This window comes from Argopecten irradians, chromosome 8 (assembly GCF_041381155.1).
Source record: "Argopecten irradians isolate NY chromosome 8, Ai_NY, whole genome shotgun sequence".
Taxonomy (NCBI): Eukaryota; Metazoa; Mollusca; class Bivalvia; order Pectinida; family Pectinidae; genus Argopecten; species Argopecten irradians.
In genome coordinates this window covers 9,436,417-9,457,661 of record NC_091141.1, presented here as the reverse complement: position 1 = coordinate 9,457,661, position 21,245 = coordinate 9,436,417, and the positions used below count along the sequence as shown (strand labels likewise).

General features: G+C 36.8%; 5 protein-coding genes across 6 annotated transcripts; 3 read left to right on the top strand and 2 right to left on the bottom strand.

Moving 5' to 3' along the window:
* Positions 1-149: 149 nt before the first annotated feature.
* On the bottom strand, positions 150-1,359 carry LOC138329293 (uncharacterized). The gene has a single exon (XM_069276170.1). It carries the CDS (start codon positions 1,183-1,185, stop codon positions 223-225), a length of 963 nt encoding a protein of 320 aa, XP_069132271.1. The 5' UTR covers positions 1,186-1,359; the 3' UTR covers positions 150-222.
* Positions 1,360-7,180: 5,821 nt separating this feature from the next.
* On the top strand, positions 7,181-10,623 carry LOC138328970 (S-antigen protein-like). Its single transcript, XM_069275672.1, has 3 exons — positions 7,181-7,352; positions 7,633-9,803; positions 10,183-10,623. The coding sequence occupies exons 1-3, from the start codon at positions 7,181-7,183 to the stop codon at positions 10,621-10,623; spliced, it is 2,784 nt and encodes a 927-aa protein (XP_069131773.1).
* Positions 10,624-10,782: 159 nt separating this feature from the next.
* LOC138328969 (FMRFamide neuropeptides-like) lies at positions 10,783-11,382 on the top strand. The gene has a single exon (XM_069275671.1). The coding sequence runs from the start codon at positions 10,783-10,785 to the stop codon at positions 11,380-11,382; it is 600 nt and encodes a 199-aa protein (XP_069131772.1).
* A 789-nt stretch (positions 11,383-12,171) lies between these two features.
* Positions 12,172-12,651, top strand: LOC138328964 (FMRFamide neuropeptides-like). The gene has a single exon (XM_069275669.1). It carries the CDS (start codon positions 12,172-12,174, stop codon positions 12,649-12,651), a length of 480 nt encoding a protein of 159 aa, XP_069131770.1.
* Positions 12,652-14,091: 1,440 nt separating this feature from the next.
* LOC138329292 (uncharacterized) lies at positions 14,092-16,937 on the bottom strand. 2 transcript variants are annotated; one of them, XM_069276168.1, is made up of 4 exons: positions 16,731-16,934; positions 16,300-16,457; positions 14,913-15,257; positions 14,092-14,437 (listed from the first exon to the last, which is right to left on the bottom strand). In XM_069276168.1, exons 3-4 carry the CDS (start codon positions 15,240-15,242, stop codon positions 14,204-14,206), a joined length of 564 nt encoding a protein of 187 aa, XP_069132269.1. In that variant the 5' UTR covers positions 15,243-15,257; positions 16,300-16,457; positions 16,731-16,934; the 3' UTR covers positions 14,092-14,203. The 2 variants fall into 2 exon arrangements, with proteins under 2 accessions (XP_069132269.1, XP_069132270.1); XM_069276169.1 differs by lacking the exon at positions 16,300-16,457 and having other exon boundaries at positions 16,731-16,937.
* Positions 16,938-21,245: the final 4,308 nt, after the last annotated feature.

The window sequence follows — 21,245 nt, the reverse complement described above, 5'->3', positions numbered from 1 at the left end:
AGAGTATGGCAGTATAAACAGAAGGTTAATCTTACAAAACGCCAAATGAACCGATAGAATCCCTTGTCACCACCTAGTTCAATTTGGGATTACAAAGCGATCTTCACTGGTAAAATAGATATTTGAAACGAACTTACATACCAACACAATTAATTGTTAAAGCAACATGTCTTTATTCAATTCTAAAATTTCCATACCATGCGAACCAATATAAACACATAATCAACAGCCAGTAGAATATAGACCTCTTTTTATCAATGTCAATATGTCGGTTTTTAGATATCTTGTTTCGTAGTGGGCGCACTCTGCGTTTCCTTTTACAACTTTATTTTGTAGGAACTTGATCCGCCTAGATTTCATAAGTATTTCCTTGTTACACTCACGGACAATTTTCTTGCGTTTTTTCGTTTTCTGGTGTAAAGCTGTTATCGATGCGGATGCGTCGATGACCGTCACACCCTTCCGTCTGGCGTAAAATATCAACCAGTTATCAATTTTCGGCCGTCCTATCACCAAATCAGGAAACTCCTTCCAATTAAATCCTTTTGTCATGATAAAATAATCTAAAGCAAAAGCGTTCGACATAAGCCCCCGCAGACTTACTCTATCAAAATATGTCCATGTTCTTATTTGTTCTGTCAAACCTACAGGACTATCAATTCGTCGTCCAGTTATTAAAACAGGTGCTCGTTTTAATAACAAAGTTTGATTTAAAATCATAGTCAATGTGTTCTTTAGTCCTTTGTTAAAAAGTATATCTGAGTTGCTATACCCGAAAAACTTACTTTCATTATACGTAGCCATTGCAGTAGTGAACATATCTTTCAGAATAGGTATCCCATTACAGCTGGTCCGTCGCAATGGAAGTACCTTCCAGTTAAACGACTCTGCTATTGTCTTTGTCTTTGTATCATTTGTAAACAAGACAAGGGAAACATCAGATCCTAGCTCTCTCCACATAAATAATGTATTATTATACACATTTCCACTTTCCATTGAACTATTCCACGACGTGAACAGTACCAGTAGAGGTGACGTTCGTGTGAGTATCTTACTCGGTATAGTTCTGGTGTTGTTCACAAAAGAAACTTGGAACCTCAGCACATCTTTGAACACCACAAATATCCAGACGGAATTGGTTAATACGAATCCAACAAATGCATACTTCATATCGACCACCTTCATATTTCGTGTGTGTGTTTGTTGCCCCGCCTTTTCTTGACGGCCCTTGTGTACCGTACATTGGGTCAGCTAGCTGTCGTATGGTCGGTTGATGTATTTTATAGGTACACGTGTAACATTGTACACTGGGAAGATATTACCGACATATTTATCCGGTGTTAAGTAGTCACTAGGCAGCCTAGCAACCGATATCTAAACTACTTCCGGTTTTTAACATATATGTTTTACGATGCATAGGGGTCGAGATTCGGCTGTGTGAGTTGCTGGGAAAGATTCTCAGACAATGTGTTTTGAGGTTACTTTTAAAGATTTACAAAATTGTAAAATAAGTCAAAACTAATTCAGTTGGCTTGCCTTTAATATTTGCAATCGGTATGATATGAAAAATATTGTCACTCACATATTCCGCTAATTGTCATCAGCACTTTCATTCGAGTTTAATGAACTAAGTATTTCCAATAATAAATCCGATGAGTTATGAAATGATTCAGAATTGCTAATAAAATCGAATATATTAAGGAACAATCAAGAGCTATTAGTGGTAAGTTAATGCGTAAATTATGTACAATCGTGAATTTTAATAACAGGCTTCTGAGTGATTTGTTGCCAAAAACGCTATCGACATAGAGTGATTTATTATAAGCCATACAGTAGCATGTCCACGGCTAACCTTAGTTATAAATTGATATTATTATTTTTGAATACCTGTTTTAAATGAAGACATTGTTTAATTTTAATAATTAAAATACATACATTTTTAAAAATTAATGTATACGGGTAAAAATATTGTATATATTTGTTAGCAGAAAACCGAACTCAAGGCGTGATGACCACACTGACTCGATCCAATTTTTATGTTTTTATTAGCGCTTTTGCTGGAATGTTTTCAGTTTGCATATTAGGTTGAATTTAGGACACATCACTTATGTTATATCCATCGCCGTAACATTAATATGCAGCAAATATCTTCTTTATCATACCTAGGTCACTGTCTTCAACAAAATCTCTCGATTCAGCGATCGCTATTTCCAGAATTTATACAGTGCAGTTCGACCTCTGTGTAATTTGTCAATACTCTTTTTTCCTACTTAACGTTTATTTCCCTTTTCATCCAAAATTACAAAATCAATATCTATTTATTTTCATTTTTTTTTTTTTTTTTTTTGATATTTTATAAAAAAAATATTTAGTTATATCATTGGAACCTGTTTTGAAGTAGCTCGACATTGGCTTTTGGGTTTCTCCTTCATTAATGCATGTGTCTATGGTATTTCTAGAATTGAGGAAAAAGGGAAAATTGAGATGAAAACAATGTTGCTATCGTCAATTAAAACAATGAGGTTTTTTTTTAAATTTCATTTATGCATAACATTAATAATAGGATACTTAGAATGGATAATACAAACTTCGGATTTTTGAAATTTATTTTATTGGCATATTTTACATAACATAAACTGTTGTTTTTTATGCAATTATGTTTTTTAGTAATAATTATAACTACGTACTATTCTTCGTTGTGTAATGTGTATAACTACCGAGATAAGCATTAATAATTATTTAATAAAAATCATAGTTTATGATGGATGTTGAATCATACATTTACTAGTATTCCTGTGTGATAATATGAACAAATTGTATATACACATAACTAAACACGAGGATAATGGTAGGGATTTAACTATACAGGATTATAAAATGTCACTCCCACAAGTTTCCCTTAATACGACGTTAAAGGAGAACGTAATTCTTAAAACTACTGATCTAATGCAAGAGAGCATTGGATATATATGTGTTGTAAATACCTTCGATGCAGACACCATTATGACTAAGAACATAGAGTTGTTTGTGAAAGATAATTAATTCTGTCATATTAAAGATGCTCCACCTCTGACAAATGGTAATTTTTCACTATCAAAAACAGGAGCAGACGATTAAGTTTTTTTCTTCAGTTACAAAAGTTACTTACTTTACACCATTACCACAATTGAAAAGTTTGAGCTTGTAACTTTACTTCAAGTTAAAAACATGAAATATAATTAATTGCATCCCGAAAAAATTTCGTGTCACTATATCCTATATTGAATGAAGTACTGATTGCGCATGCACCAAAGGCGAAATAAATTATTTTATATTATTTTTTGTGTTAATTAGACATATATATACACGATTAAACACCAATTATTGTTCAAATGATGAATATCATTTTATGCTCTGTCGGCGGTGGAGCATCTTTAACCGAAAGACAGTTGAAAAAAATCATAATATAAACCAAATGGAAAATGGTATTTTACAATGATGTATGAAGAAAAGTACCAGGCGTTCTGAAATAATAAGCGTGTCATTTTGTGATTTGTATGACTCGTGAGACTTCTATGATACATGCTTTCAAAAATCGTTCAAATCTAAAATAAATAAAAGATCTCGTAATAGGATCATTTGGGGTTAACGAAACCACAAGTCATGTTTAGAACCGATAAGAGTGTGGACTTATTTCAAACTAGGAAATGAAATTACACCAATGAAACTATGATGTCTGAGCATTGATTTCTGAGATATGCTGGTGAAACAAAAGGTCTCTTAATGATGATAATCTCGTCACCTGTTGAGTGAAATGTTTAACTGGTTCACTGAATAACTTTTATAGGACAATCCTCCTGGTATCCAGTGATTTCACCCATGTAATATTGTTGAATATATCACTAGTGTAATATAACCTGGAGTTATTTCATTGCATCTACCGGCGAGGAAATCCATTGTGACGATATAACACAATAAGGTGAAGTCAGAATTTCGAGTGGGAATTCTGCAGCACATTTTGAAGTTGACATCCCTTTAGATGTAGAATTTTGTAATTGTGTGATACAAAAGAATCTTACATGTGTTAATTTCATATGAGATTTTATGAAACTCTTTTCGAAGTTTTAATTTTTGCTCGTCAAGGCTTGCAAAAAATAAAACGTCTAAGACTCGTTTTATGAAATTTTATGAATTGAACATTGATTTAAGATATTATATATATCAAATGAAATATCAATTAAAATGTTAAAAATCAAAGGCCATTATTACAAATCAACATGTTCAGTATTTTTTCTGTGTAAAAGACGTTAAAGATACAGAACGAAATGATGACGAATGAAATCGCAATAACGCTGTCTATCAAGTGTGAAATGGTTAGGATAATTAGACGGTTGTGCACCGCAGCCTCTTGTTGTTAGTAATAGTCGTCATAGTACAAGTACAACTGGGTCAGTAGAATGGAAATTATCATGTTACTAGTAATGTAGTCCATGGTTGTGTTTATGCATTATTTACAACTCGTTGATTTTATCATAAAACACCGCTAATTATAACCTTATTGGGAGATGTGTGTGTGTATGTAGATGTGGTTAAGGCTTCTATATATGGCATTGCATATTCCGCAATCATTGCATAAAGCAGGTGAAAGGTTACATAACATATCGTGTTTTAGGCACATAACGTATAAGTGCATAAGAAAAACTGCATTGCCTCAAACAATTAGTTCAGCCCTGAATACACACATAGACTCTTCTATTCAAAGAACTGGAACAGTTCATTATGAAATTTCAGGGATGAATAGGTCGGACAGGAACCTGAGATCAGCTACTATCTAGATATGTTTAAACTCATCCTAAGTGTCCATAGATAATTTTAAGGCGCTAAAAGATGTTCCATCGCCAATAGAGCATAAACGGTTCTCATCATTTGAACAATAATTACTGTTTACTCATGGAAATATATGCCTAACTAACACAAGAATATTCTAGATAACCTGTTTTTAGGGGACATCATATCATATAAGACATAGTGCCATGGACTGGATGCAATAAATCATTTTCAATATTTTTATCTTGAAGTAAAGCTCATTTTTTTTCAAATTGTCTGCTTCTGCTGTTGATATTTGATTGATTGAGAAAAAAACATTTGCCAACGGGGGTAGATACAATAAGTAAAAATCAGACTCATACCTGTAAATGCTTCGAGTAAATAAAAAATGAAAAAAAATAATGTTGGATATAACAAAGGCTTCATTTCAATTGTTTTACAGTTTGTTTTTATATCCTTTATCAAAGATATGAGGGAGTTCATAACACAAAAGTTCATAACATAACTTTGGTTTTACTACATAGATTCACATGCACTATTATATCCAAATTGCGTTTGTTTGAAATATGCGTGGATATACGTATTTCAAGAAAGCGAAATCAGCAAACATTTCCACACCACAAATAATTCCACCTTTACAGTATGTTTAAGTACGTCTTTATTCGTTATTATATTCCGTCTTTGCATATTATAGAGTTATCTCCCTTGCGAGTATGTATCGGTTGCTGTGAGTGCAGTTCACGTCGTTTTCTCCGAAAACCATGACGTTACGTTTGCAAATATATGACGTCATAGTCAATACCTTTCCACAAGGGCAGATAACTCTATAATATACAAATATAGATTACCGTATAGCTGGTTATTTTTGTAGGTCAATATTTTCTGCTACAAATGTATTGTATTTAAAAACGATAAAATGAGATTTTAGCTTCATGGCGCTAAAGGTTTATATGATTTAACCATTTCTTAATATTTCGCGGTCCAAATTTCCGTGACCATAACAATGTTCCACGAAATGGCGAAAATATTATCCCCGCGAAAATAATAGGCTTTACGATCTTTTTGTATTGTTTGAAGGATATGTGTATGTAGATAGATTGATGAAGTTGTGACCGTTACCTTTTATGTCCAAATACGCTATTTAAAAGGCCCATTTAGAATTTGCAGCTTTTGTTTATCGTTTAATATTAGGGTAGTTATGTTAACAGTACTGCGAGGTAAGCTGCACTTTCACCGTCACGGAATATTTGGAATTCCTTTATCCTGTCGTCTGCCTGACAGCTCATGTTTTACATGTGTTCTGCTGTCTAGAAACATATTTCCATATAAATGATCAGTCAATCAGTCATGTTTAGCGGTAAACTATCCATGAATAGTTTATTTATATCGTGATGTTTACATAACCATCTGTCGTTTTATATAGGGCGTGTACTTATCAACGCTAGTAACAGGAAAGGGGGACTGTTACCTCGTGTCATTGATTACAGGCACGTGTGTAAATCTGCACAACTTTCTATCGATAATTATGGTCATATAGAGGTCATCTAAATACAGAATTGTACACAGGAATAGCATGAAGTTTTAAAACCTACTACCTGATAATACCTGGTCTTCGGTCTATAATTAGCCAGTGATTTCTAAACTACCTTGACGTTAGGCATCCATCGTTGATTTTCGTTGGCAAGTCTGATAAATTATGTATGTTTGGCAACTATAGTTTGTACTGTGTATGTGACATGATTTTTTTCGCCCACCGATGACTCAGTTTGGTGATACTTCTGGCCTTAATGTTATTAAAATAATATTAGAACGCAATCAACAAAATGTCATAGGTAAAAACAAACAAAATTCATAATACTCATTAAAATATATTTTGCCTTAGGATATAAACGGACATTTTATTTCCACTTTGAAACTTTACATATTAAACTATGACTTGATTTGGGACAAGTGATGGTGACAAAGGATTCGTAACATTTGGGACAAGTGATGGTGACAAAGGATTCGTAACATTTGGGACAAGTGATGGTGACCAAGGATTCGTAACATTTGGGACAAGTGATGGTGACCAAGGATTCGTAACATTTGGGAAAAGCGATGGTGACAAAGGATTCGTCACATTTGGGACAAGTGATGGTGACAAAGGATTCGTAACATTTGGGACAAGCGATGGTGACAAAGGATTCGTAACATTTGGGACAAGTGATGGTGACAAAGGATTCGTCACATTTGGGACAAGCGATGGTGACAAAGGATTCGTAACATTTGGGACAAGCGATGGTGACAAGGATTCGTAACATTTGGGACAAGCGATGGTGACCAAGGATTCGGGGACAAGTGATGGTGACCAAGGATTCGTACATTTGGGACAAGGATGGTGACAGGATTCGTACATTTGGGACAAGTGGTGACAAAGGATTCGTATTTGGGACAAGATGGTGACACGTCATTTGGGACAAGGATGGTGACCAAGGATTCGTCAATTGGGACAAGTGATGGTGACCAAGGATTCGTCACATTTGGACAAGCGATGGTGACAAGGATTCGTAACATTTGGGACAAGCGATGGTGACCAAGGATTCGTAACATTTGGGACAAGTGATGGTGACAAAGGATTCGTCACATTTGGGACAAGCGATGGTGACAAAGGATTCGTAACATTTGGGACAAGCGATGGTGACCAAGGATTCGTCACATTTGGGACAAGCGATGGTGACAAAGGATTCGTACATTTGGGACAAGCGATGGTGACAAGGATTCGTAACATTTGGGACAAGCGATGGGTGACCAAGGATTCGTAACATTTGGGACAAGTGGTGACCAAAGGATTCGTAACATTTGGGACAAGCGATGGTGACCAAGGATTCGTAACATTTGGGACAAGCGATGGTGACAAAGGATTCGTCACATTTGGGACAAGTGATGGTGACCAAGGATTCGTAACATTTGGGACAAGCGATGGTGACCAAGGATTCGTAACATTTGGGACAAGCGATGGTGACAAAGGATTCGTAACATTTGGGACAAGTGATGGTGACAAAGGATTCGTAACATTTGGGACAAGTGATGGTGACCAAGGATTCGTAACATTTGGGACAAGCGATGGTGACCAAGGATTCGTCACATTTGGGACAAGTGATGGTGACAAAGGATTCGTAACATTTGGGACAAGTGATGGTGACAAAGGATTCGTAACATTTGGGACAAGTGATGGTGACAAAGGATTCGTCACATTTGGGACAAGCGATGGTGACCAAGGATTCGTAACATTTGGGACAAGTGATGGTGACAAAGGATTCGTAACATTTGGGACAAGTGATGGTGACAAAGGATTCGTAACATTTGGGACAAGTGATGGTGACCAAGGATTCGTAACATTTGGGACAAGCGATGGTGACAAAGGATTCGTACCATTTGGGACAAGCGATGGTGACAAAGGGTTCGTAACATTTGGGACAAGTGATGGTGACAAAGGATTCGTAACATTTGGGACAAGTGATGGTGACCAAGGATTCGTAACATTTGGGACAAGTGATGGTGACCAAGGATTCGTAACATTTGGGACAAGCGATGGTGACAAAGGATTCGTAACATTTGGGACAAGTGATGGTGACAAAGGATTCGTAACATTTGGGACAAGCGATGGTGACAAAGGATTCGTAACATTTGGGACAAGTGATGGTGACAAAGGATTCGTCACATTTGGGACAAGCGATGGTGACAAAGGATTCGTAACATTTGGGACAAGCGATGGTGACAAAGGATTCGTAACATTTGGGACAAGCGATGGTGACCAAGGATTCGTAACATTTGGGACAAGCGATGGTGACAAAGGATTCGTAACATTTGGGACAAGCGATGGTGACCAAGGATTCGTAACATTTGGGACAAGCGATGGTGACCAAGGATTCGTAACATTTGGGACAAGCGATGGTGACCAAGGATTCGTCACATTTGGGACAAGCGATGGTGACAAAGGATTCGTAACATTTGGGACAAGCGATGGTGACAAAGGATTCGTAACATTTGGGACAAGTGATGGTGACAAAGGATTCGTAACATTTGGGACAAGCGATGGTGACAAAGGATTCGTCACATTTGGGACAAGCGATGGTGACCAAGGATTCGTAACATTTGGGACAAGCTATGGTGACAAAGGATTCGTCACATTTGGAACAAGCGATGGTGACAAAGGATTCGTAACATTTGGGACAAGCGATGGTGACAAAGGATTCGTAACATTTGGGACAAGCGATGGTGACAAAGGATTCGTAACATTTGGGACAAGCGATGGTGACAAAGGATTCGTAACATTTGGGACAAGTGATGGTGACCAAGGATTCGTAACATTTGGGACAAGCGATGGTGACAAAGGATTCGTCACATTTGGGACAAGCGATGGTGACCAAGGATTCGTAACATTTGGGACAAGCGATGGTGACAAAGGATTCGTAACATTTGGGACAAGCGATGGTGACCAAGGATTCGTAACATTTGGGACAAGTGATGGTGACAAAGGATTCGTCACATTTGGGACAAGCGATGGTGACAAAGGATTCGTAACATTTGGGACAAGCGATGGTGACAAAGGATTCGTAACATTTGGGACAAGCGATGGTGACCAAGGATTCGTAACATTTGGGACAAGTGATGGTGACCAAGGATTCGTCACATTTGGGACAAGCGATGGTGACAAAGGATTCGTAACATTTGGGACAAGTGATGGTGACAAAGGATTCGTAACATTTGGGACAAGCGATGGTGACAAAGGATTCGTAACATTTGGGACAAGCGATGGTGACAAAGGATTCGTAACATTTGGGACAAGCGATGGTGACCAAGGAGGATTCGTAACATTTGGGACAAGCGATGGTGACCAAGGATTCGTAACATTTGGACAAGTGGTGAACAAGATTCGCATTGGATTCGTAACATTTGGGACAAGTGATGGTGACAAAGGATTCGTAACATTTGGACAAGCGATGGTGACCAAGATCGTAACATTTGGGGACAAGTGATGGTGACAAAGGATTCGTAACATTTGGGACAAGCGATGGTGACCAAGGATTCGTAACATTTGGGACAAGCGATGGTGACCAAGGATTCGTCACATTTGGGACAAGCGATGGTGACAAAGGATTCGTAACATTTGGGACAAGTGATTTGGACAGTGGTGACAAAGGATTCGTAACATTTGGGACAAGTGATGGTGACAAAGGATTCGTAACATTTGGACAAGCGATGGTGACAAGATCGTACATTGACAAGGATTGACGTCACATTTGGGACAAGCGATGGTGACAAAGGATTCGTAACATTTGGGACAAGCGATGGTGACAAAGGATTCGTAACATTTGGGACAAGCGATGGTGACAGATTCGTAACATTTGGACAAGCGATGGTGACAAAGGATTCGTAACATTTGGGACAAGCGATGGTGACAAAGGATTCGTAACATTTGGGACAAGTGATGGTGACAAAGGATTCGTAACATTTGGGACAAGTGATGGTGACAAAGGATTCGTAACATTTGGGACAAGTGATGGTGACAAAGGATTCGTAACATTTGGGACAAGCGATAGTGACAAAGGATTCGTACCATTTGGGACAAGCGATGGTGACAAAGGATTCGTAACATTTGGGACAAGTGATGGTGACAAAGGATTCGTAACATTTGGGACAAGTGATGGTGACCAAGGATTCGTAACATTTGGGACAAGTGATGGTGACCAAGGAATTCGTAACATTTGGGAACAAGCGATGGTGACAAAGGATTCGTCACATTTGGGACAAGTGATGGTGACCAAGGATTCGTAACATTTGGGACAAGCGATGGTGACAAAGGATTCGTAACATTTGGGACAAGCGATGGTGACAAAGGATTCGTAACATTTGGGACAAGCGATGGTGACCAAGGATTCGTAACATTTGGGACAAGTGATGGTGACAAAGGATTCGTAACATTTGGGACAAGTGATGGTGACCAAGGATTCGTCACATTTGGGACAAGGATCGTATGATGGTGACAAAGGATTCGTAACATTTGGGACAAGCGATGGTGACAAAGGATTCGTCACATTTGGGACAAGTGATGGTGACAAAGGATTCGTAACATTTGGGACAAGTGATGGTGACAAAGGATTCGTCACATTTGGGACAAGTGATGGTGACCAAGGATTCGTCACATTTGGGACAAGTGATGGTGACAAAGGATTCGTAACATTTGGGACAAGCGATGGTGACCAAGGATTCGTAACATTTGGGACAAGCGATGGTGACGTAACATTTGGGACAAGGATGGTGACAAAGGATTCAACATTTGGGACAAGCGATGGTGACAAAGGATTCGTAACATTTGGGACAAGCGATGGTGACAAAGGATTCGTCACATTTGGGACAAGTGATGGTGACCAAGGATTCGTCACATTTGGGACAAGTGATGGTGACCAAGGATTCGTCACATTTGGGACAAGCGATGGTGACAAAGGATTCGTAACATTTGGGACAAGCGATGGTGACAAAGGATTCGTAACATTTGGGACAAAGCGATTCGTGACATTAACATGGGACAAGTGATGACAAAGGATTCGTCACATTTGGGACAAGTGATGGTGACCAAGGATTCGTAACATTTGGGACAAGTGATGGTGACAAAGGATTCGTAACATTTGGGACAAGTGATGGTGACCAAGGATTCGTAACATTTGGGACAAGCGATGGTGACAAAGGATTCGTCACATTTGGGACAAGCGATGGTGACAAAGGATTCGTAACATTTGGGACAAGCGATGGTGACAAAGGATTCGTAACATTTGGGACAAGTGATGGTGACAAAGGATTCGTCACATTTGGGACAAGTGATGGTGACAAAGGATTCGTAACATTTGGGACAAGTGATGGTGACAAAGGATTCGTAACATTTGGGACAAGGATGGTGACAAAGGATTCGTAACATTTGGGACAAGCGATGGTGACAAGGATTCGTAACATTTGGGACAAGTGATGGTGACCAAGGATTCGTAACATTTGGGACAAGTGATGGTGACCAAGGATTCGTAACATTTGGGACAAGTGATGGTGACAAAGGATTCGTCACCACATTTGGGACAAGTGATGGTGACAAAGGATTCGTCACATTTGGGACAAGTGATGGTGACCAAGGATTCGTAACATTTGGGACAAGCGATGGTGACAAAGGATTCGTCACATTTGGGACAAGCGATGGTGACAAAGGATTCGTAACATTTGGGACAAGCGATGGTGACCAAGGATTCGTAACATTTGGGACAAGCGATGGTGACAAAGGATTCGTCACATTTGGGACAAGCGATGGTGACAAAGGATTCGTAACATTTGGGACAAGTGATGGTGATGGACAAAGGATTCGTAACATTTGGGACAAGTGATGGTGACCAAGGATTCGTCACATTTGGGACAAGTGATGGTGACCAAGGATTCGTAACATTTGGGACAAGTGATGGTGACAAAGGATTCGTAACATTTGGGACAAGTGATGGTGACCAAGGATTCGTAACATTTGGGACAAGCGATGGTGACAAAGGATTCGTAACATTTGGGACAAGCGATGGTGACAAAGGATTCGTAACATTTGGGACAAGCGATGGTGACAAAGGATTCGTAACATTTGGGACAAGCGATGGTGACAAAGGATTCGTAACATTTGGGACAAGCGATGGTGACAAAGGATTCGTAACATTTGGGACAAGCGATGGTGACAAAGGATTCGTAACATTTGGGACAAGCGATGGTGACAAAGGATTCGTAACATTTGGGACAAGCGTTGATGGTCGTCAAAGGATTCGTAACATTTGGGACAAGCGTTGATGGTCATGGATTTACCACACTTGGGTCAAGCGCTCCCCCATGGATTTACCTCATTTGGGACAAGCGGTGATAGTCATAGATTCTGTCAAACACAAATATGCAAATACGAAGGTATCAAAAAATGTAAAAGGCATGAATTTTACCGAAAAAATCTAAACGTTTTAGAGATATGTAATAGGAATACCATGGAGAATGCATGAAATAAGTTAGAAATTCCTGTGTATACTAGGCTACGTATTTTTTTCCCTGTCAATTATCATTATAGATTTCATCTGTATTTGCTTGATGTCACATTGAAAGATTGTGTCATGAACTTGTTTTATCGTCGACATATCAAGTTTATATATCCGCGCAAAATATGATTTAAGATCCTTTAGAAACGTTTTCTGTATTTGACATTCTGAAGCGCGAAGCAAGTGATGTATGTGTATTCTGTAGTTTGTACCAATGCTATTTATCTAATTAACGCGGGATAACTCTTGGTAGTTGAGTATTGAGGAGATTTGATGACTACTAAAATAGCTGATATATGTCTTTCCTTTGATATGAATAGAATGTAATTCATTTAAGTGGAAACATCATAAAGTGCATTGCATATTCTTATTAGAATCGTGTGCCTCTTAAGATTATAATAAAGCTTTTCAATTATTGAATTAATACACGCATTGAACAATATGTATATTAATACATAATAATAATAATATTTTGTATGTTTATATGCATAGATTTACAATCGCCATTGTTTCTGTATCGATAAAACTAAGTTGGGGCAGATATGTTTATTTCCCAATAACTTGAGTGCAGAACGTGATCCTTTTCAGTGCGTATGAATACAATATGACAATGTACGTGTAAACATATCGCATTGGCGGACTTCTTTTGACATTCCACCAAATCACGTGTCAATGTTTACAAATAATACTTGTACCAAACAATCGGAGACATACAATTTAAAAAAATAAGTCTTTAAATGTGTTAATGCTATTTGACCTGAATAAAATAACTGAAATATAAAAACTATATTGTGACGTCATGGAAACAAAAGGGCGGGATTAAGCTGCAGTCAACGACGCCTTTTTTCTGAATGGCTGTTGTACACGGATAAATATGACAACAGTACCATTTTGATGGCGAGTAAGACACAGTAAATGATTGTATCTGACGTGTTAGATTTTATTATTCAACGAAAATTTTGTAAATGTAAGGATTAATCTCTTTGTTTAGTTTATGAGATGATAAACTCAATGGAGCAGTCGGGAAATTGTATTGAAACGATTCGCGTTTACGCAATTAACCTCGTGCTTTATCCTTAAGTGACAATTTGCTCGGCAATCTGTTGATATGTGTGGCTTTAATGTAAGCCATATTTATGTTTTGCGCACAGAGCAGCGCATGTTTAATTTTTTTAATGGCAGTATCATAAATCAAATATAAAATCAATGATCATTATGGCCTATTAGACCTGATTTATTTATTCAAATAAATGCGATAAAAATAAATAATATTTACATGGACAAGATTTAACATGTAAGGTTATGTGTTACTGTTGATTCTACCTAACAATATTATACTGATCCTGACACGCTTGACTTGTGTATCCAAGTCTGTGGATATCATTACAAAACTTTGCAAGGTTGGCTGGCTCCCAGAACGTGGCAATCAGGGATGTTACTAACAGGAAAAGGAAAATAAATGACATGGAAATACCAAGGCAGATGGCGAGAACCGTTAGGATCTCTCGTTTATTCTTTTCCTTGCTGAAGCCATCCTTTGTCCAACCTTTAACCTGTGAAAATATAATAATTAGTTTTATGCGTTTAGGATCACGTTCATGCGTAGGTGTTATGTGTATAATTAGTTAATGTGAAGTGGAATTATTTATTATATGGCAATTTTGGCCTATTTTGCTTTTAGTTCAAATTAAATGACATAATGACAAAATAAAAAAAAAATATTTACATGTTTATAACGTGATTCGTGGTGTGTTTTATTCTTGTTTATATTTGCTATGTCCACCAGTGATACATATAAATATACAATATTAATATTTCAATTTATTATTTTCATCTTGGGGTAAATAAGAAACACAAACTTTTGATTAGTGTCAATGGTGTAAACGACAGAAATAGTAATCCATGGAGTGTCGAGGATGGATGTTATCTAGAAGTTATTTCAAACAAAATCACATCTTGTAGAACATTGTATATTGCTGTATTCATCAAACAAAGATGAAATCAAATGAAAAGAAAAAGTTACGTTACCTCTGAATCATCAGTGCTTGTATCCGAAGTCTTTCGTGGAATAACTGACAAGAAAGGTGATGTACTAGAAACCACTGCTTCATCTTTCGATGATTCTATCAACGGTATATCTGCAGTAACAACTTCGGGACTATTTTCTGAGTCCGCAAAAGATATCTTCTCCGTACGACCGTTATCTTTGTTGACCCCAATGGAGTCAGTATTGCCACTATGTCTTGATGAAATCTTGTTACCACCATTGTAGGTTGGTTTGGTTTCAATGGATGTGTCCTCTAAGACGTCATCTATATCTGTCTCCAGGTATCCATGATTGACACGCCTCTCAGACATTCCGGAAACTTTTATCTTAAATTATACATTAAAGATATTCGTAAGATATGTTTTTATGTTCCGTCTTTGCAAATTACAGAGTTATCTCCCTTGTGATTAGGTATCCATTGTGTGGTCAAAAACCTTTGTGAAGGGTATTCACGTCGTTTTCTCTGAAAAAGTATGACGTTACGCTTACACAAAGGCAGATAACTCTTTATTATGCAAATACAGAACTTAAGGTAATTTATTTATTATTAAACGCAGTGTTTGGATCATCTGTAGAAGAACAGGGAAAATACACATTCCTGTCGAGTGCCCCGACCAAGAATCGAACCCGGGTCTCCGGCGTGGAAATCTACGACTGTACCGACTGAGCTAAAGAAGCATGCTCCGTCAGCCGATTGACAGAGACCGTATTTAATACAATGTAGAAACCACACCGACTCTCTCTTTTTACATATCTATTGATTAATGAATTATTATCTTGAATTATTGTTTATATAAAAAAACATCTGCTTATGGAATCAGGACTATTTACACTTTGTGAAAACCACATGAAGGTAATGATAAGATTTCTTATTGCAGCCATTCAAAATAAGCTATACTATCACAGCACTTTATATCAGTTCTCCAAAATCATACGATTTCATTTAAAAAATATAAACATAATATAAACAAAATTTATATTATAAATAAATCTCATTGACAATCCATACAACATTTCTACCAACAAGTTAATTTGATATATCCAAACCAAGAAAGCAATTACTCCTAATCATTGCATGCTATGCAAACAAAAACAAAAATGAAACTGAAATAATGAAGTTATGACATGAACTTGAGTAGTTGATCTTCATAAGAGTCTAAATTGAAATCTTGATTTCACAGAATGTTGAAACATTTCAAGAAATCTGAACTGTTGTTATTACCATTATTTCCCGTTCCATCGATACGTGACTTCCATACCGTTTTATCATGTTATTGTGTATATACAAAGTGTCATGACTATGATAACTGTGTCAGGTACAACACGAGTATGACCAATCAAGGGATAACAACAATAATCAGGATATACCTGTTTCAGTAGTTATGAGCGGAACATCACACCCAGTACATCATGATAACGTGATGACATGAATATTGTCATCAACCTCTTTTTTCAATCCTTGTAAACACTCATTATATTCTCCAATGTTGTTGTTGCAAGACGACCTCAAATAATTAAGCACCAAGCTGCAACAGAATACATTTGTTTTAATGATACTTAGATAAAACGACAAACAAATCTTCCCGTTCTCTAAGCTAGTTTGAAGAAATTCGAATTTGTCCCTTATGAAGTTTAAACATGACAAGACTATCTGTTGTTATGATGTCTCACGTAGCCTATGTTATGATTCACATCTTGTACATTATAGGTGTGTCAACATCATAACAATGAAAGTTATGAAGACATGAATCCTACTTCGGCATGTAAAAGATAAATATAAATTTAAAAACAATACTTACGCTGCACGTGAGCTACGGCCAGACAAAGGCGTGTCAGTCCTTTCAACTTACCATATACTGCAAAAAGGGGTGCTAATGGGAGAATTATGTATCTTCCGCATCTTTAAACACAGACATGCACGTATAATCACACGACTGAAATAAACACTACATTTAAATAGTTTAAAAATCTAATAAAACTACCATACAACCTAAAATGTCATTGTTGTTGATGAAATCAGCAATGTTTTTAATAATCCCTTATATACCTCACACAATAATGTAAATCTAAGTATCCACTTAGTACGGCGTCACAATCACACAGCATCCTGTAGAAAGTTATCTTAGTGAGACATTTCCTCTACTTGTATAGAGACAACAACTGACGGAAATAGGATAAGTAAGCATTTGGTATGGATTTCTGTATGATATGATAAGTTAAAAATTTCATACGTGGATATCATTGATACGATTTTTATGAAATTAAAAGTTAATGTAAGAAGCTAGTCGGCAGGTTGATGTTTGTCATACGGAGTTCCCTCATTGAAGGTGACTCAACAAAGGGAAAACGCGAAGGTCATTTCATATGTCCTTGAGTTTTGTCATTGTTACATTTGATACCTTTCTCGTTTCACTTGAGTGGCGAAGCGTTGGATCAATATGTAACATAGACAAGTATTAATTTACTTGTTGTGACAAGTTTACAGAAGCGATTTTAAGTCTTTAGAATGACAGACTTAGACTACACAGTGCACACAGTAGAAACAGACTACACAGTAGAAACAGACTACACAGTAAAAACGTACCAATGTCACATTACCTACATCATCGATATTCCAGGGGTTATTATCACTGTCGTTATATCAACGCCTGGACTGTTTTATAGTAAAATTGAAGGTATTTCGGAAGGTGAAAACCACCGACTTACTACACAGGTCAGCAGTGACTTTCTTAGAAAATTATATAGAACGATATACATCAGAGGGACAAATTACCCGTCTAACATCTTTTATCGCACACATAATCTTCGGATTTGGTATTAAATATTCCAGGAGGGGTATATATGTGAGACTTAACTCCCCTTACACACTGTCAGAAACATTTTACCTTATATTCCCAATGTATTAGATATTAAAAGCATCTTTCTCAGCGACAAAACTTCCACAACTGAAATACTTACCTGATACTGTATTCAGCATACCGGTCCCTCCATAGCACACAGGAAGGTGCATTAACTGGGACATATATGTTGCTAGTTCAATTCTTGGGACTATCAAAATACGAACTTGATATGTTTCCACCAGAAAAGATTAACTAGATTCGAATAATAAAACAAATAAACTACTAAGTGTTGTCATGGAAATGACTTTCGATTGAAGAAATTATATTTCAAGAATTGATATACACTGCCTTTTATGCGAAGGCTATACCGGTACCAGTCCGCAGCGTTTTCGCGTGCGTAATTTAGAAAATGTAGTTATAACAGTAACATTCAACAAGAAAAAGTCACCTAATCATTGAAATCTGTGATAATTTAACGAACTGAATCCAGTTTTAACTCCGTCTCTCGTTCAGATATATATCTGTTTGAATATATAACAAAAATAATACTTTTCAACCATAATATGCCATACCGGTCTATACTGTGTACGAAATACAGGACAACGTATAATACAATAAAACATCAATTTTGCTACGCACTTGCCAAACACTCTACTGTTCCGTGGGTAACTTGCGTATTTGTATTCTTGACCGTGAATTTATTTATCACATACGCTCTCCAGACGACAGTTTTCTATGTAAAAGAAGCGTCTCCACGAGCGTCAATAGCGTAACCCGGTTTGTACGATTAGCCCCGGTGTTATAGATCTACAAAAATGCCGACATGTGAATTGTACTATTGGACTCTTCTAATTTGTTTGGCCCTAAATACCACTCCCTCTTTGAAGTGAAAAATGAACATTTTTTTTCCTTAAAAACAATAACACTGGATTTTGAGGCATTATACTTAAACTTCTATTTACAACTGTATAATTCAATTTTGCTTGTTACGAGCAATTTCATTGGCTTAAAAATCTACATATATGTTCTTTATCAGCCCATAAAGGAAAAAAGAGATCCCAGAGGGATCTTGGCGCCCACCAAAGTATGATCTATGTCTGACAATGGAAAGATGGATCTTTTCTCTACTTTTTAAACTTTTTCAAACATACTACACATAAAATTTGAGACAGATCGCTTCAGTACCTTTTGAGAAATAACAGTAACAAACTTCAACTATCAAAATCCAAAATGGCTCCATGGCGGCCATCTTGCCAATCAATCGGCCCCAAATTTGCACAACTAGGGCCCTAGGGGAACCTACATGTGAAATTTGAGAATGATCCATTCAATACTTTCTGAGAAATAGCGATATCAAACTTTTAACTATCAAAATCCAAGATTGCTCCTTGGCGGCCATCTTGTTGATCAATCGGTCCAAAATCATACTATGCACAACTAGGGCCCTAGGGGAACCTACCTGTGAAATTTGAGAAAGATCCATTCAATACTTTCTGAGAATAGAGATAACAAACTTTGAATATCAAAATCCAAGATGGCTGCCTGGCGGCAATCTTGTTGACCGATCGGTCCATAAACGCAATATGCACAAATAGGTCCCTAGGGGAACCTACATATGAAATTTGAGACAGATCCCTTCAGTACTATCTGAGAAATAGCGTTAACAAACTTTAACTATCAAAATCCAAGATGGCGGCCTGGCGGCCATATTGTTCACCGATTGGTCCAAAAAGGCAATATGCACAACTAGGGCCCTAGGGGAACCTACATATAAATTTGAGAAAGATCCCTTCAGCACTTTCTGAGAAATAGTGATAACAAACTTTGAATATCAAAATCCAAGATGGCTGCCTGGCGGCAATCTTGTTGACCGATCGGTCCATAAACGCAATATGCAGCAAATAGGTTAACCCTAGGGGAACCTACATATGAAATTTGAGACAAATCCCTTCAGTACTATCTGAGAAATAGCGTTAACAAAACTTTAACTATCAAAATCCAAGATGGCGGCCTGGCGGCATTGACAAAAGAGTCCCAAAAGGAATTTTGACTATTGAAGAGATTATCTTTAGTAAATTGAATTATAAGGAATTTGAATAGATTTTTTTATGTTATGGAGATATAATACAAAAATCTGAGTGTGCTCTCATCGTAAACCGCTTCGCGTTTTATTTAGAGAACACTCAGATTTTTGTGTTATATCACCATAACATAAAAAAATCTACAATGTATTCAAGTTAATCCTTAAATAAATAACAAATCGACATTAACTGATCCAAGTCATTTTTGCATAGTGAAAGTAAGACAATGTCATCTGCTTGTGTAGGACAGGTTATGTTAATAGCATTACTAAATAATTGATAAAGCAGATTTTAAAGCACAAAATTCGTTCAATAGGTCATTTATAGGATGGGAGAATACTTCCTTAGCGGGTTCCTTGGCATATATAAAACCACTTAGGTATAAAACATTGGTACATAACTGCACTGTATATATCTTTGTACAAGCAAACGATTAAATTGACAAAATCACGATTAAAACCCAGACAGGCTAGCTCTGAAAAGAGGCATGCAAAATGGCTTTAGCCGCATCAAAAAAACCATGAATACAACTTACTTTTGTTTTCATCACAAAAATAATTGCTTCGTGCAAGACATATGACGTCATCGTACCGTTTCTTTTGGAATCCGTTTTGTATAAGAGATTGACATGAAATAATTCTTCCGATAGAAGTCTTTCAAGCAGAACTTTCTCGAAGACTTTAACAATTACAAACAAAAGAGAGATAGCTCGATAGTTATTTGGGTCAGATTTGGGTTTGTTGTGGCCTTTATATAATGTACAGATTATGTCTCTTTTTCAATCAGAAGAGGCAAAAGAAAACGAATTAAATAGTTTACACAAACATTCATAAAACAAATTGCAAATATCAAGTTGTATACGGGGAACGAAGAATTCCGTCGTGAGGCATAACCCAGGAAATTTCAGAAATTGTTTGACCTTATCTTGAAAGGATTCGTTATCTTTCTCTTGAGGGGAATCATGGTAAAATTTGTGAAAAAATACTCTCCTCAATGCAGTGCCAAACAAGGTGGATCTCTTACCATGGAATTTTCGAATTTTATTTCCGCTCCAGTGTTACCAAAGCGTGATTTTACCCATGACCAAAACGATTTCCGTTTAACTATTCAATATTACGATTTCGTAAGTTCAAATTTTCTTCAATTTCAAGGTCTTATTTCATCTTTTAAAACATTTGTAAAGTAGGCTAAATGTTGAAAATCATGTAGTATTTTATTCAATTATCCCTAATAATGTACTGTGTTTTATAAATAGCCAAAAGGAACAAAATAATATATGATATTAGGATTATGAATAGTGATCTTATTTCACCTGATAGAAGAAAACGGGTGTATTTATTTGATGAAATTGAACTTAATTGGAACAATATATATAACAATTCGTTCAAAGGTA